The 18055-nt window shown below is 31.2% G+C and overlaps 1 protein-coding gene across 1 annotated transcript; it reads right to left on the bottom strand.

Moving 5' to 3' along the window:
• Positions 1-1051: 1051 nt before the first annotated feature.
• Positions 1052-16649, bottom strand: LOC130442853 (myrosinase 1-like). Its single transcript, XM_056777232.1, has 8 exons — positions 16582-16649; positions 16057-16323; positions 14008-14405; positions 13600-13694; positions 9650-9943; positions 5525-5662; positions 1979-2085; positions 1052-1292 (listed from the first exon to the last, which is right to left on the bottom strand). Exons 1-8 carry the CDS (start codon positions 16626-16628, stop codon positions 1076-1078), a joined length of 1563 nt encoding a protein of 520 aa, XP_056633210.1. The 5' UTR covers positions 16629-16649; the 3' UTR covers positions 1052-1075.
• Between the last annotated feature and the right edge of the window lie 1406 nt (positions 16650-18055).

The raw sequence follows: 18055 nt of genomic DNA, 5'->3' as shown, positions 1-18055 counted from the left end.
TTCATCTAGATTAATGATGTATCTATCAGAACTTCAGTAGTCTTTTATCTAACGCACATAATCTTATCGCCATTGAGCTATTCTTGACGATTCGGTTATTACCACCCGTTTATTCAGTTTTTTTGTGTTAAAAATCACATGCTGACAAAACTTAATGCAATGTTTCTAATCTACTACCTTTTGATGTATTACTTCTAATGTCGCAGCCCTATTCTCCTTATATAGACTATAAATTGTGATACGTATAAAATCTTGAGTAGTCAATTGATTTCAGTTTTTCTTTACATGTTTTTCGGTTCTGTTAATGATCCACAGCAACCCCTTTCGTGACTACTCGATAAATGGAAAATTATTTACTCAATTTAATTCAGCAATTCTAATTATAATGATCAGATTGCTGAATATTTTCCTTTTTTAAAGATTCGAATATATTTAAAATAACTTGCTATGTTGGTATATCTAAATCTTTATTATTAAATTCATACCTGTCTTTATTCTCACTACACTGTGCTATTTCATTGTCTTCATTCGCCCATGAAGAAATTTATGAATTGAATGAATCTCACCTAGCGACGCCACGGCTTATCGTAAGATGTCTGGCCGGAATATTTCGAACAAATTGTGTATATACGGCTGTGGCCAATAGAAATGCATTTATGTTTACGATTCGATGTTTTCATTGGTAAACAGTGTGATGATGAGTCTATGTGAACTGACGATTTGTTTACCGAATATTATATGGGGAGTAAATATTATTTTTTTATGTATATTTTGTTAGTTTTATTAATAGACAATAAAATCTTTTATTACTAGTGATTGTTTGATTAATTACGTACCTCCAGACCAACAGAGAAATTTATATTTTATAAATATTTATATTCACAGGAATATCTCTTTTTCTTTTAAAGATTTTATTGCCTAGGAATAAATTATTTGCAATGGCTTGGAATTATATAATCAATATTTTCATTTAAGTAGCAAAGATGTAGATGATTCCTGATATATTTTTTTATTTTCAAATCGCTGTTTGAAGATGTGAAATAAAAAGTCATTAGCTTTAATTTTTTTATTAATATCATTGTATAAATAAAATATAAAAAATAATAAATATGCCTAATAAATTATTCACAATGGAATTAAATATTTTGTTGTCAGCTCCGCTGTTTTGATAATTTTCTAATATCGGTAGACTTTTCTTTTCAACAAGTTTTTTGAAGAATTCCACGGACTTTTTTGGTATTCTTGTCAGATTGGGATCAGTGAAATCGATGTAATAAAATCCAAAATGAGCACTACAAAAATATAATTATCATAAATTATTTACGTACCAAACAAAAAATGTACTTCCATGTTTCATTTAAGAAGCAGATGTGTTCAATTACTCCCAAAAGAAGAAAAATTCTTATCCAGTATTTTCGTAATGGATAAATACCAAAGTTTTACTTACGCTGAATCGTTTCTGACACGTGATTGATGACGTCTCAGCCACGTACCGGAAAAGACTTAGCGTCTTTTAATACTTTACATGACACAATAATGCAAAATTCAACTTTTTCGAACTAGTAAATACCAAATTCTACACCTATGAATAATGAATTTATTACTGAATCTATGTACCACGATTTGAAGGTACTGAAATGCGATGGTGTGCTCAATATCTACTTTAGAACCTTTGAATAGGATCAGTTTATTTAATTTCATATTAGGTATATACATGAATAAAAGATTTTCTAACTTGGTATTCCGCGTATAGAAGTGAAGCTGCCAAATATATGCTTTGACATAGATTCTATGTACCATTAGTAAGATGGCAGATGATATAAAAAGCCGAATGATTCCCTCTGCATTTCATGCAACTATTTTCTGAATATTATATTGATTTAAAAATTTTATCAACTCAAGTTTAAATTACAAATACAACACTCCAGACAATCGGATAAAAACAATAATATTGAATAAGATTTGACGAAAAATTTACCTGTACCCATCCACCCATTCGAAGTTGTCCAATAAACTCCAAGCAGAAATTCCTATAACTTGTACACCGTCTTGAAACATCGCCTCAAGTGTAGCGTTGAAATAATCCTAAACATGATTAGTTTAGATCTCCAATTATGAACAGTTGAATAAAATTTTGAAATGGAGTAACATCAGTTGATATAGAAATAATAAACAATATCATAAGATGGAAGTTATTTACCATTTTTACCGTGTATATATAATGCTTAATATTGATAATATATAAATTCTATCAAAGAATAAACTTTGATTTTCTCAAGTATCTTCCATTTTTGAATATTTAAAAAAAAAAAAAAGAAACATATAAAAGTATACCCAGAAAGAATTCTAAGAGACCACTTCTGGTTTTAGACCAATAATAAATGCGATCTACACTGAAAAAAAAAATGGAAACGTAATAGAAGTACAAATACAGGACTTCATCAATTTCAGAAAAGCCTTCGATACAGTATATAGAAAATATATGTTGGATGAATAATAAAGATTAAAGATTTTTAAAAAGAAAACTATTAAGATGCAAGAGATCAAATTTTTAACCATAACAGTACATCTGCTTGAAATAAATGCAATGATCGATCGAAGTGACCCTTTATATTCCATCAAATTCAATTTAGTCATGTAAGGCATAATTAGAAGAACAAATTTACAGTTATAGCATATGCAGATGTGTTCTATAACAGAAAATATCTATAAAAGAGTGCCAGCAGTGATAATTGGGTGTCATCTACGTGATGGATTCAAGGTTAATAAAAGCACAAAGATTAAAAACATCAAGTTATATCTTCTTCTTCTTCTTAAAGTGCCAACTTCGGATGAATGTTGGCGATCATCATGACTATTTGTATTTTATTTACAGTTGCTCTAAACAATTGATTTGTTGTGCAGTTAAACCACTCCCTTAAGTTGCGCAGCCATGCTATTCTTCGTCGTCCTAAACCTCTCTTTCCCTGCATAATCAATCTCTGGAATTTGTATCGTTGTCTTCTCATTACCTGACCGAAGTACTCTAATTTGCGATATTTTATGGTAGTCAATAACTCTCTTTGTGTTGCCACTTTGAAAAACAATAACACGGTTTGAGAAAGGTGTGATACCTATTACACTTTCTTTTGTTTTATTGTCAACTACAATGGCCACTCTATGTCAATGGTAAGGATCATCTTTTTTTTTATTGGAATATTTTCTGTCCCCAAAAAATCAAACATAATAACAGCAGACCAATTGCAGAGATTTTTAAACGAAGCTCCAGACAAGGAATATCTACTAATAAAGGTAAATTTATTTAGAAGGAATTTTTAGAATTTAATTTTATTTTTTCCTCAAATTAACATAGATTTTTCTAATTAGTGGGTTTTTCAGTAGATAAAAAGAATTAAATAATCATTAAAAATCAAAATTCTCGTGTGGCAAGAATTTTTTTGTAAAGCTTTGTAATTCTGGATTTTTTATCTGCAGGCAGCAGTAGCTATAAGAAGTGTAGCAGGGGCATGTCTTTGAGAGGAGTTTTGGAAGTTAAGAATCGATTATTTAGAGGTTTTAAATTAAACTTTACTTGTGAAATTAGATAACACGAAAACAAAAAAGCCAAGAACGTTCACTGTAACAGGAGAATTTTATGAGATATATAAAAAAATATGCTGCTCTTCGACCCATTGATTCGCCAGAAAAACATTTCTTTTTAAATTACCAACATGGAAAATGTACTAGACAGGTAGTTGGCATTAACAAATTCGGTAGTATTGCTAAGACAATTGCATTCTTTTTTTAAATTAGAAAACTCCCATCTATACATATGTCACTGATTCAGACGTTTTTGTAAATGCAGGAGGGGACATATTAACTTGAAGCGCCATGGAGGATGGCAATCCAGTCTATTAAAAATAAAATTAACGTTGCTAATAAAATCGTCAACTCCATTGAAAAATCACTCGAACCCTTTATAGAAATGGAAACAGAAAATACACCGTATATAAACGATCAACCCTCAACATCTAAAATTAAATTAATTAAAAGAAATGACGTTCTGGGCTTACTATGCAAAATTGTGAATATTTCACAATAAACTACAATTTTAAATAATAATATTTAACAGTTAAGAGGATACTTTAGTATTATTTTGGTTTTACTAATCATGAACATACAAGGATGTATTGATATCTAGTTAGCCTAGACCAGTTCCATGCATGAACAAAATATTGCGTTACCATAGCAACGAACAATAACTTATTAGAAGTGTCAATGTAAAATTTGACGTCAAAAAAGTGAACCAGAGTTACGCAATAAAAAGATGTCCACCGATATTGGGAAAATCGAAAAATTGGTGTATCAAGCCATCATCAAGTACCTGTATTTAAGTTCACGTCAATATGGACATAAGAGAAATTGCTCCAAAAATGTTACTATGGATGAGACTTGGGTACATTTCTACGATCCAGAAACACAGCAACAATCGATGGAATGGCGACACTCTGGTTCTCCAATGCCTAAGAAGTTTCGTGTCCAAAAATCTGCTGGAAAAGTTCTTGCTTCAGTTTTTTGGGATTGCCATGAAGTAATCATGATTGATTTTTTGGATAAGGGTAGAACAATGACTGGAGATTACTATTCGACATTACTGACCACTCTACAGGAAAAAATTAAAGAGAAAAGACGCGGAAAGCTGTCTAAAGGCGTTTTGTTTTTGCAGGACAACGCCCCTGCACACAAATCTCATCTTGTTATGCAAAAAATTCGTGATTTACGGTTTGAATTACTAGAACATCCCCCTTATTCACCAGATTTGGCTCCGTCCGACTATCATCTCTTTCCTCAACTGAAAAAAAGTTTGAAAGGTCGTTAATTTTCTTTCAACGAGGAGGTAATAAAAGCTGTGGAGGTCTGGTTTGCAGAGCAAGAAGAAACATTTTTTTTAAAGGTCTAGATACGTTGCAGGTTCGCTGTAATAAATGTATCCAATTAAGAGGAGAATATGTTGAGTAATAAAATATTTTGACATTGAAATTTTGTTCTATAGTAGGCTAAGAATTTTTCAATATATCCTCGTAAATATTGTAGAAAAAGAATAGTGTGCAACATGTGGAAAAATTACTTTTCCCACTCGTGTGTTTCCACAGACTTCCACACTCGTGAGAAAAGTTGATTTTTTCGTACTTGTTGCACAATATACTATTTATTTTGACTTATAAAATAAAAAATATTGTTCACACGAAGAAGATGAGTTTTGATAATTTTACGGAAAATGTAATTTAATAAAACATCAAATATACTATTAAATGCAGTATACTAAATATCGAATTTCTTTGACAAAAGATAGATAGTCTGGCAGCAAATTTGTAAGTCCGCCACTGCCTGGACTAATAAAAAATATGTGAATAATCTACTTCTACTAATGGATTCAGTGGCGTGATGACGTTGACAAGATAATATCAGTTAATATTATTTGTAGTATATCTATAATTATCACAGTTATTATTTTAAAAATAGTGGATAAATAATTTGGACTCACCATGAAAAACAATATTCTAAGATCGTCTTCTAAAGTTAAACCATATTCTGAAAAACCCATTTCTGTAATAAGTATAACAGGGTCATTGTATGCATTTTTAATGTATTTCAACATTTTGTATACTCCCCAAGGCACTACCTAGAAGTGAAATTATCAAATCGTTATATTTAATACTCCTACAAGCACAATTGTAATCAGGTTAGGTTAGGTTAAGAAAGGATATAACATTAATCTGAGTAATAGTTTTATCTTATAATCCAGATATGATTACTTGTGCATCCTACTTTTATTACTCTGGTTTAAAAAAAATTTTTTTTTCTACTTCTTGTTTTCATGCATTAATTCATCATATTTTGTTCTCTAAACACGGAATCTTAGTATCGAGTATCATAATGAAATGAAAAATATTACGGTTTAAGTTTTACAGTGAAAAATCTTAAATTATACCAAAAAATGAAGAAATATTGGTTAGTTATATCATTATTTGGTGAGAAATTTTAAGTTATTTTGTGTTTTTTCCTTTTCATCGTTACTATTGGAGTTTCTCGGCGAATTGACCAACAAAAATCAGCAAGCATTCCTGTTGACTATTTCCCACTGTAGCGTTTTTCAATCTGCATCATATCCTGATGAAAATTTCACCAAGTTCATCTGATATGGTTCCAAGATTTTCATGAAATAAATTTAAATGCTAGTGCAAAAAAATAAATCTTGAGTATTGCACCCTTAGCAGAATGAAGCTCCCGAATGATCTGTCGGTAGTTCTCAGTTTTTGTATTCCCAAGATAATTATGATAAACTTCTATAAAAACCACCCAAGCTCTTTTTTCTGCTTTGCTCAACTTAGAATCAAAAGCTACGTCTTTCATTAGCTCACGTTTCTGCTGACCTACAAAAATTGCTTCCTTAAATTTTGCGTTATTGATTCTTTTTTATGAGTACCAAGCTTATGTGAAGTGGTGGCAAAAAATTTTCTCACCAAACATTTCTGAGATACATTTTCAAGTCCAGGAGTTAAACTTTTTCTCTTGCGCGTTTGTCCCACTCACAAAGAAAACAACAAAACTCTGTGTATCCTCCTTGTAATTTAGTAAGTATAGCGACGACTTTTAAATCAGAACATATATTTCATAGGTATTGAGAACATTGAATTTTGTCGAGTAATACCTCTAGGTTTGCATAATTTTCCTTCATGTTCGTAGGATGTACAACGGGCAGTGATGGGTATTTATTACCATTATGGAGCAGAAGGGCTTTTAAGCTTATTTGTGAAGCATCAATGAAAATCTCCATTTACTAGAATCTTCTGGAAAACTCAGTTCTTGAAGAAGCTCTGCAGCATCATTACAATGTATCAAATCATCTTCTTGGAAAAGTATCTCGTAAAATTTTCTTGCCTAGTACAAAAATATGAAACTCTAGTACTTTTATCCAATAGATTGCTCATTAGATTTTGAAAGTCTCAAGTCTCTAAAAAGATCATTTAAGTCACCTTGTCTAACTAAATGAGGTTCTTCAGATGGACTGGAAGATCCAGACAAAATGTATGAAGATAAAGATGAAGATGTACCGGCAGAAAAAAACTCGATTGAGATTGTAGGTCAGAAATATTTTTATTTTCCACCTTCTCATTAATTGATGGAACTGGACTTGCCTTCACCACAAGGAATTGGTCTTTTTGCAGATTTTTTTGAGAATCCATGTGTTGATGTCATGCAGAAATAACAATCATTTTCATGATTCTGAGGCTCAATCCAAATCATTGGCATTGTAAACATCATGGTATTGTGGCTTCCTTCAAGTCAACCTTTCAAAGTTTTCGAGCAGCTGTTGCAAAATACTTTTGGCAACCAACTCTTATCTCACTCATTGACAGAAAATCCAAAATATAGATTATAAGCTGTTTTAATAAGATCTGTGATGACATTTCGCTGTGTTTTTAATACGAATTCCCCACAAATGTAGCAAAAACAGGTTTGTATAATTTTTAAAAGTTCGTAGCATTTTATTACCTAAAAGATTACCTATTAAGATGTTAGTAAACACAAACGTAGTTATTGTGATTGAAAGTATGTTCTCCGGCTAGTTGGCTACCATCTATTGTTAGGTTAGGTTAGGTTGCGTGTACTACTTCGGAATAACGCGCTCATTACCATGTGAGTATCGATGCTCCGACTCCGTACAACCAGCGTTGTTTAACTCTTAAGAGTTAAATTTGCAATAGTAAGGAGGTAGCCTGAGAAGAGTATGACCCTGTTCTTTGCATAGCTTGTCAATATAATAAATTTTCTCTAACTTTGGACCCCATTCTGCAACAGCAATTTTTACTATTGTTAACCCAACCGAAATTTACCACATCGTGACTGTCAAACCTTGTTGCATCTAGATAAATTATGTGTCTATTAGACCTTCAACAGTCTTTTAGCTGACGCAAATAATCTTTTCGCCATCGATCAATTCTTGTCGATTCGGTGAATGCCATCAGTTTATTCAGTTTTCCATTTTTAAAACCACATGCTGATAATGACGCAATGTTTCTAAACTGGTATAATTGTATTCTGGACAATCTGCTGCCTTTTATAGTATTACTTCTAATGTCGCAACTCTATTCTCATATAAATTGTCCTACGCATGAAATCTTGAGTAGCTTTGTCAACTCATTTCCGTTTTTCTTCATATGTTTTTCGGTTCTGTTAATAATCCACAGCAACCCCTTTCGTAACTACTCGATAATTGGAAAATTTATCTGATTGCATAATCAGATTGCTGAATATTTTCCTTTTTTAAACATTCGAATATATTCAAAATAACTTGTTGCTATGTTCGTATAACTAAATCTTCATTATTACATTCATAACTATCTTTATTCTCACTACACTGTGCAATTTCATTGTCTTCATTCGCCCATGGTTTAAAGAACGCCCATATTTCTATTTATTCAAAGAAATTTATCAGTTAAATTAATAATTAATATATTTCGAAGAAATTGTATACATACAGCTTCGGCCAATAGAAATGCTTTTATATTTACGATTCGATATTTTCATTGGTAAACAGAGTCCACGTGGACTGACGGTTTGTTAGATTATTTTTCATTTCTTAATTTGGTACGAGTGCCGTGTGTATATATGAAATATTGATTGTTCCTTCCTTAACTGTCTTCTGCAATTGATATTGGAAGAATTATAATCATGAAACAGAAATAAGAAATCAGCCATATTTTTTAAGGAAAAATATCCAAAAATTAAATTTTGTGATACGTACTCCAACTTTTGTTGCTCATGCATTTTGCTATGATAGTTGTCTACATTATCAGCAGCCATATTCAATTTTGTGATTAGCGTCCAAGACATTTTTATGAATAGGCATATCCTTTTTTGTGTCTATTTTATTGCAGGTTCTGTAGACAATAAAAAGCATGAGCAACACAATCGGGATTATTTCAAAAGTAATCAAAAATATCTGATAAGCTTGCCAAATTTATTTTTTAGTTATTTTTCCCCCTCAAAAAAATATGACAGATTTGTTGCCTCTGGAGATAATAATTAGTTTCTTTGATATCTCTATGAAAAAGCATTCTTTGATTCTATTTTTTGCTGTCTCTGTAGGCAATTATTACACCAATAAGCATAAACAACATATTTGTGATGATCGAAAAACATTTGTTAAGGTGTCAAAATATATTTTTGAAATATTTTTTTTGAAAAAAAAAAACGTGGCTGATTGCTTGTTTCTATTTTATTGCTGGCTTTGTTTAAAAATATAAATAGCAATACATTAGCAACAATCTGACGAAAGTTGAGGAATTTGCTAAAGCAAACAACTCAAATCTTTGGCAAAAAGTCAGCAACAAATTTTGCTTTCGAGAAACTGTTACTTTCAAGTAATAATGTATCACTTTTCTCTATCAATACATAACTAGTATTAAAATCAAAAAATTGATTCAAAATTAAATCGTTAATTCTCTACTCTAATTTCAATGATTAATATGCGTTTAATGAAGTGCTAGATACTTCAATCAAGTGATTTTAAACTCGTTTTGTTTTTGAGTTTGAAGTGTGAAACAAAATAATTTCGAAAAATGTTTTCAACATTAAGCAATTAAATGTAGTGTAAATTACTTACAGGGAAACCATTTGCACCTAATTGAGCACCTTTAACATACGTTTTCTCAATTCTTACGTCGTTCTGAAAACTAGTGATATTTGGGTCTCCTTCCGGTACATCATTTACCATATAAGTAAAATAAGTATTCAACGCAAAGAAATCAGCAGTGCCTTGTATGTAATTAATTTCTTCAAGGGTAAGTTCAGGTAAACGACTCTTGTTGTAATTTTCCATCAAGCTTCTTTCGTATATTCGAAATTTCAAGTCGATTGGCCAATCTCCAATGTAAATTGGATGTGCATATATTCCGCACTAAATCAATCGGAACCAAAAATAAATAATTATTATAAATATTAATATTTAAAATATGTTGTTTTGTGATTATGTAAATCTTTAAGCTCTGTTGAATAGTAATTTTGAAGACATTTTATAAAAAAATTAAGATTCTCTCAAAACAACTGTGCAAATAGCCATCTTCCTATAACAACTTATCATTAATCGTACCGACTTTGGACGCAAGCTCTGATTATTCATTAATGACCTTTCTTCATTATGTATTGATATATACTTGGCTTGTCAATCAATTTGACAAGCCAAGTATGACCTCAAACCTTAGAATTGTGACATCTCGTCTCCAAAAACAATTGAAGAGATAGATTCAAGAACCGTTATTACAACGGCTTGAATAATAAATGAGCAAAGTAATACTATGAAATGTGAGGATTTGATGTTTTTGGTGATGGGTTCTACCAACTGGTCACAAAAAGAGGAATTTGGAAGCAGTTATAAGCAAGATCTCGATTAAGCATTTGTCAAAAAAGTTGAAAGCTAAAAATCATGTTGCTGATATTAAAATTTTTTTTCTTCAATCCGCTACAAAGTAGTAAATAAGGCTTCAGAAAATGTGACTGCAAATCTACATTTGCAACTAATAGATGTGCTTGACGTAAAAATAATTTTTGTGTCACTCGAAATGTCACCAATCTTTAGGTTGCACTGATGAGTAATTCTATGAAATGATATTTTACAATTTGATTGCCTGTCGACGTCAGACTGTTTTTATTGATTTTTCTCTAGTTAATTTGATGTGTTGATCAATGGAGTAACATTTTAGTTGATTGTTTTTCATTCCTTTGTTTGGAAGCCCCAGAAATTATATTGAATAATTACTAAACTAATTAATATTTTATTCAACTAAGAACCTGCAATGAACTTTACCGTATATATGGTCGCTAGTCTGCAGATTACATAGGTATTCTATACAGTGCTTTTCTGATAAAAGTATCCACCTTTAATAACTTTTGTAATACTGGTATTTAGAAAAAATCCAAAAACACGTCAATTTATGTTGGAAGGGGCAAGCATTATGGCTTATTTAAACTTACTGGAAAAGCCACCCCCTCACCCCTAGCAGCATCCCCTTTATTTTTTTAAATTACTTTTCATATTTTTTATGTAAAATTTGGATACTCCTCTTTGAGCTGATTTCAAAAATGTATAATACTTGTAGGTTAAAGTGGTTAGTTTATGAGATAAACAATTTTTCTTTTAAGAGCACAAATTTTACTTATTATTTACTTTCACCTTATTTGCCTGTACTAAAATGGGTTGTACAACAGTTCAAACTCTTTAATCTTTTTAACTGTGCTATTTATTCTACTTAAAAAATCCAAACAACAAAAAACTCTACTTTTTATTAAAGTTTGACATTGTCAACTAGAATTTGTAGTCACTATTGATAGTGTAATTTGATACATTATTTATTTTGTTTCTCTGAAATGGTTTACTCTTTGCAAGAAAGAATTGAAATTGTAGGTTTATACTACCAAAATAATAATTGTGCAAGAGCTGCTGCTAGAATATTTAACGAATTACATGACGGAAGACATGGAACTCATAAGTATGTAATTCAACTGATGGAGAAATTTACCACAACAGGGTCTGTTTGAAATAAAGTGCATAAGCGAGAGGGACTCGTAAATAACGAAGCAATCCAAGTGGCAATTTTAGGGCAAGTCAGCTTAGAGGCTCAACAACCCCAATCGTTGTCAACAATAAGTAGAGCGATCGGTGTTTCATCTTCTACAGTTTTCCGAGTTCTACATAAATTCAAGTACCACCTATACAAAGTTAAGTTGGTGCACGAGTTGAATGAAGATGATTTTGATCGTCGTCTAGAGTTTTGGGAGACATTGGGCTGAAAGTGATCCACATATTATGCGTGAATTCCATACACAACATCCCCAAAAGTTAAACGTTTGGTGTGGTATCCTAGGTGACCACATTGTCGGACCTTTCTTCATCAACGGAAATTTAAATGGTGAATCATATCTTGAGTTACTCAGGGAAGGGGTTGACCCACGTATTACAACAATAATAGAAAATGATAACCTTTCCGAAGATTTACTGGTATTTCAACAAGACGGAGCTCCCCCACACTATGCTATGCCTGTCCGACAATTTTTAAACGAAACATTCCCCGCTCGTTGGATAGGTAGAAGGGGGCAGATGATGGAGTGGCCACCTAGGTCACCGGATTTAACACCCTTAGACTTCTTTTTATGGGGGTATTTAAAAACAAAAGTTTATGCTACCCAACCAGAATCTCTGGATGAAAAATAAAGGGGATGCTGCTAGGGGTGAGGGGGTGGCTTTTTCAGTAAGTTTAAATAAGCCATAATGCTTGCCCCTTCCAACATAAATTGACGTGTTTTTGGATTTTTTCTAAATACCAGTATTACAAAAGTTATTAAAGGTGGATACTTTTATCTGAAAAGCACTGTGTATTATCTAGTTTATGAAAGAATTGAATCAATTTTTCCACTTTAAATGACTCAGACAGATAATCTGTGGAATACCTTGTTAATCTGCACACTAATTGGTTTACACAAATTTACGGTAATATATACATTGAGTTCGGGAGCAGTGAAATCAAATTCAAAACCACCACACTTTATGATATAACTATGATTATTTACTCTAACTATTCTTTCATAAATCAAAACCATTTTTAATAATTTATACTCAATTAATCATTGTATATAGTATTTAAATTATTCTAAAGACTAATTTTACCAAGATTTATGCCAAAAATTCAAATTTTCAGTGAAGTTTAAATAATGTGTGGTTTTAGAGACTTTGTTAAGAATCTTTGTTTTGTTAATAATTTCATTCAATTTGACTTCTATTTCTCTATACAGAGGGAATTAAAAATTTGATAAGCATTTCCAATCACGATTTTTTACATGAAATTATAACGTAAACAACGTATTTCAATAAGATGTGATAGCAACTGGAAACAACAATCAACGAGATATTCGATTAATTGGAAATGTGAATTCCTTTACCTATTGAATAAATGTATTATGTGTCGAAACTTTTATCTTATTTCCAGACATTAATATTAATTTAGAGAATTTTATTTGTGAAAGTAACGTAGTAACTTTTTAGTTCAGTTTTTCCACATTTTTCTTTTATAATATATATAAATTTTATGTCTGTAAAAAGTTGGTGACATCCATTGTTGTCCCCATCTGAGTACCAGTTATACGTTATACCTAACAAGACATTTATTCTTCAACATAGTATATATATATATATATATATATATATATATATATATATATATATATATATATATATATATATATATATATATACTTTTTCTATCCTTTTTAACCCTTCAAATTAATCGTTGCTGTCTTTCTCCTCAAAATAGACGTTTACGTATTAGATAACGTCCTGGTATGTTGAATATATCTGGTGAATACAGTGGTTGATAAACCAATTTAAAGTGCAATTCGTGAATTTAGCAATGGTGGTATGGGAAGGTGCGCTGTCGTAGATAATGGTGAAGAGCCTTCATACGCAGTTTGCGTAGGCGTACTACTTCCCAAAAAAAAATATTAAACAGTTCGATATTCAACTCTTTTCAAGTGTTGATATTATATTGATAATCATATACTCACTTCAAAGTTTATAAACCTTTCTGCTGCTTCTTTATCTGCTGCTGAACTAGTTAAGGGTTCATACCATTGACAGTCTATAACTATAGACATTTTTGCTGCAAATTAAAATTTTAACAATGGAAAAATATTGAATTGAATAAAATACTTTTGGTGTATTGTATATATACCAAATTTAAATTATTCATTGTCATTAGACTAGATATTTAATCACGGTTAGGATTTTGATGACAGAAAATAGATACTGTTTTTCACAACGAAATAATTTGTATATCGTTGGGTATGAACTTTTGAAGTTGATTAAAGTGGGTTCAGAAAGTAGCCCATTGGATTGTCTGAATATTGAGCATCGAATTGATTGATTTTGCTAGCTATATATTTGATATGAATACTTCTTGGAATAATAGTTACCTGTATAGTTATTGAACTCTTCTTTATACATATGGTATGTTTCAGCATGTGCTTTGAGGACTACATATGCACACATATATTCAGCTAAACCGCTGCTATTTTTTGCCGGGGCTAAGAGTGTATCGCCATAGCCACTGTGACATATTTGTTTTGGTTCGTTTATTGTAAGCCAGACTCCCACATCTGGTAGATTTTTAATAACCACCCTTGAATAATTCACGAAAAGATCTACCATTTTTAAATTATCCCAGCCAATGGATACAAGATTATTTGGAAGATCCCAATGGTAGATTGTTGCTACAGGAATCATGTCATATTTTCTTATTTCTGCCACGAAGTTTTTATAATATTGTAATCCAATTTCATTTACTTCATTGTCGTAACCAGTTGGAAGGACTCTAAAAAATTGGTGATATTTTTATGTATTATGTTATACCTTAGAGCAGTGGCTCGCAAAGATAACTGAATCACGACACCGCTAAGAAACATACTGATAATGCTCAATAGTTGGTAATTTTCCAATTACAGGAGCGTTGTGTGTATCAGTAGATGCTCAATTGAAGCAGATTAGTTTCTAGATCCGATAGTAAAGTGCATTGGTTTCAAAACAGGCTTTCGAGACAGTTATGTTTGTTGTGGAATGGATGTGATCGCAGTAAAAGATATTTTCTATAAATTTCGTAAATTTAATTTGATTTTTGACATGATGATTCAATACTATTATTCCAACGAATTTCCAATATTATTCAATTGGTAAGATTGAGAACTGCCATTATTTGTAAATATTCTCTGAATAAACCAATTATTTTATGTGAGTTGTAGCTGAAGATCATAATAGTTAAAAATCATTAGTGTTAATTTTGAAAACAAGTTTCGTTAGTTGGTTTAGAAACATATACGAGAATCAAAGAGACGAAGATAAGGAAATATATTTATGAGGAAATGGAGTAGGAGCAAACTGCCTATAGAAAAGGAAATACATATTAAGAGTTTAATAGAAAAGAAAATAGAATATGAGAAGAAAAAATTACATCTTTCGATTTGAAAGATACTTTCGACTAAATAGATAGAAAAATGATGTGGGATCATATGAAAAAAATAGAGATCCCAGAAAGAAGATTCACAGAGTTTAGGATAGAGATGGGTGTAAAACAAATAGACAGTCTCAGTCCTCTTCTATTTATACTAGTTATAAATTGGATAAGTGAAAACAGATGAATTAGTATATGCGAATGACAAAGTAGTACTATCAGATACATTTCAGAAAATGGAAGAAAAAATAAAAACATGGATAAAGATAATAGGAGATCTGAGAATCGAAGTCAAAATCAAAAAATATAAAAAGATGGCAATAAACCGAGAATGGGAAAGATTTAATTATCGATGGACAAAGGATAGATAGAGGGATCACATTGGTATATCTTATCAAATATACCTTATTCCAAATGGATAACAGTACTTCCGTAAAATATCTCGGGGTTACTGAACAAAAAGACACAGCGTAAAATAGTAGCAGCAGAGATGAAACAACTTAGGAAAACAGGGAAAAAGAGGACGGACGGGATAAGAAATGAAAATATTGACTATAGAGAACCTCAAACAGTAGCCAATAGGAAACACAATAGTTAAAAGATATAGGGATATATAAAGAGAACACCACAAAGCCTAAGAAGTAGATTGTCAACTACCGCAAATAGGATAGGAAGGAAAACAATACCGCAAATAAATAAAGTAGCAAAATATCGGAAAGAGTGAGAAAATGGTTGAAAACTAAAACTCTAGTATTCTGACGATTAAAAGGGCATAAAGAATTCTATAGAAGAAGAGGAAAATAATTCTCGATATGGAGACATATACCTAATGCGTTTAAAGCCAATGGCATATTTAGGTTTGAAAAATTTAGAAATATTGGTGCTTCGCTTGTTATCGAAACAAACAGACAAAAAAGAATTTGACATGTTTTGAGAATAATATTGTCTTAATTTTCTAGAGACATATTCATGAGAGGTGTATACTACATTCGTTTTCAATAGAATTACATGATATTACCTTGACCATGAAATTGAAAATCTATAAAAATCGAGTCCCAGTCCAGCTGCCAGTGCAATATCTTCTTTGTATCTATGATAAGAATCACAGGCAACATCACCATTATGGCCGCCTTTTATAGGAGAAGGATTTTTATGTGTAAATGCATCCCAAATACTTTCACTTTTACCGTCCACATTCCAAGCTCCTTCGGATTGATATGAAGAAATTGCTACTCCAAATAAAAAAGTATCAGGAAAAGAGCCATTATTTTCTCCATTGGTATACCTAAAAGTATGACCCAAATATGATTGATTTAATAGATAAAAGGGTGCTTAGGTGAACAGAAATATGACAGTATATTTGACAATTTTTTAATAATTTGGATTCAGTAATAAAACGGTAATTAGGATATTGATTCGTGTGAACCTAAAACACCCGAATCATATTATTGGGAAAGAATTGAATAAAAAATTAATTTTCTAACCAGTGTGTAACAGAAAATAATGAATTCTGATTACTATGGAAATTAATAAAGAGATTTACCTTGCTGTTACTAAAATAATCAAAGTACATACACGTTTGACAATCATGTTTATTGTAATATATAAATTTGATGTGAATCTTAGTAGAAAGCGTATCTTTTTAAGGATATTCACATTTATAGCGATAAATAGATAAATAGATAATGAATTGGGTTTATATAGTGAGGTCCTAATAAAACAGATCAATTTTTGTACATGAAATTATACATGCGCTTGCATGAAATGATCTAGAGTTACAATTTTTACACATGCAGCACTGCATGATATGACGCATCTAATGTTATTTTCCAAGTACTCAAGTATTTCTGATTTATCTGCAAATTCGCAAAGAAAATTATCTGATAGTGTCGCCAGTAAACAGGTCTATTTCGTGAAATTAATCGTTGCTCAAATGTTTCTTAGAGTACATTAATTAATTCGCACGTCCTGTGCCATCCAGCTGAAACCACATGTCTGCAAAACTAAGCTTTCCAGCTGGTCCAAAAAGAGTTAGTAATCACATCTCTGTATTGCTTACAGTTTACGTTTTTATTATTACAATTTCTGGAAACTTAGGAGGCAATTGTACCACTAGCCCCTTAAAGCGTACCAAATGGTTACTTTTGGGTGTAACGGAGTTTCGACAAAAACTAATGGATACTTATCGCACTGAATTCGGTAGTTTTCTTTGAATACTTAACCATTGGATCGATCGCTATGCTTACGTCTTCTCTTTTCGTTAATGTAAGACGTATAAACAAGTTGAATTCCATAGAGACGCATATCTATATATTTACGTAAAACAGTACGATGAACGGTGTCAATCGCGTACGGTTTGTGGAATGGATATTGTCGATTAGAGTAAACACATTGCGAAAACGACCCAGTTTCGAAATGACCATTTCCTAAGACTATTATGAGCATAATAAAAGTCCTTTAATGCTTGATATATCATTCAAAATGAGCCATTCCTTTCAAAATTAACAAGCTGGAAATATTTCTGCTCCGGTGTCATTCTATGTGGATTAATTACCATAACAAACTAACATAAAGAAATAATGATGCCAAATTGGAGTCCTCTACTCCAAAAATAACCCAATATGATAAAACATAAAAAGAAATGTCTGATAATATAATTTTTATTTATATTGATATTATTATAATAACCAAGTGACAAGTAATTGATTCAAGATTGATTGAATTACAATTATAAAGTGATTGTGGTTAAAGATTCTTTAAGCAAAAAAGTATTCAATATTGGTCTGATGAAAACCATATGTGATGAAAGGCAATAAAAAATTAAGATTTCGGTTAGTATTGTGAGAAGTTCAATCATTGGCTTATATTCCTTTGAAGGAAAATGGACAGGAGGATTTTAATTTGGTTTTCAGTACATTACATTAATTCCCTTCAGATTGTTCCTGATATTCAAATTGCCAACAATTTAGACTGAAGATTGAGACAATGTAATGGATCAGTCGATCATCTGAACTTAT

This window comes from Diorhabda sublineata, chromosome 4 (genome assembly GCF_026230105.1).
Source record: "Diorhabda sublineata isolate icDioSubl1.1 chromosome 4, icDioSubl1.1, whole genome shotgun sequence".
Lineage (NCBI taxonomy): Eukaryota > Metazoa > Arthropoda > Insecta > Coleoptera > Chrysomelidae > Diorhabda > Diorhabda sublineata.
This window is presented reverse-complemented; position numbering and strand designations above follow the sequence as displayed.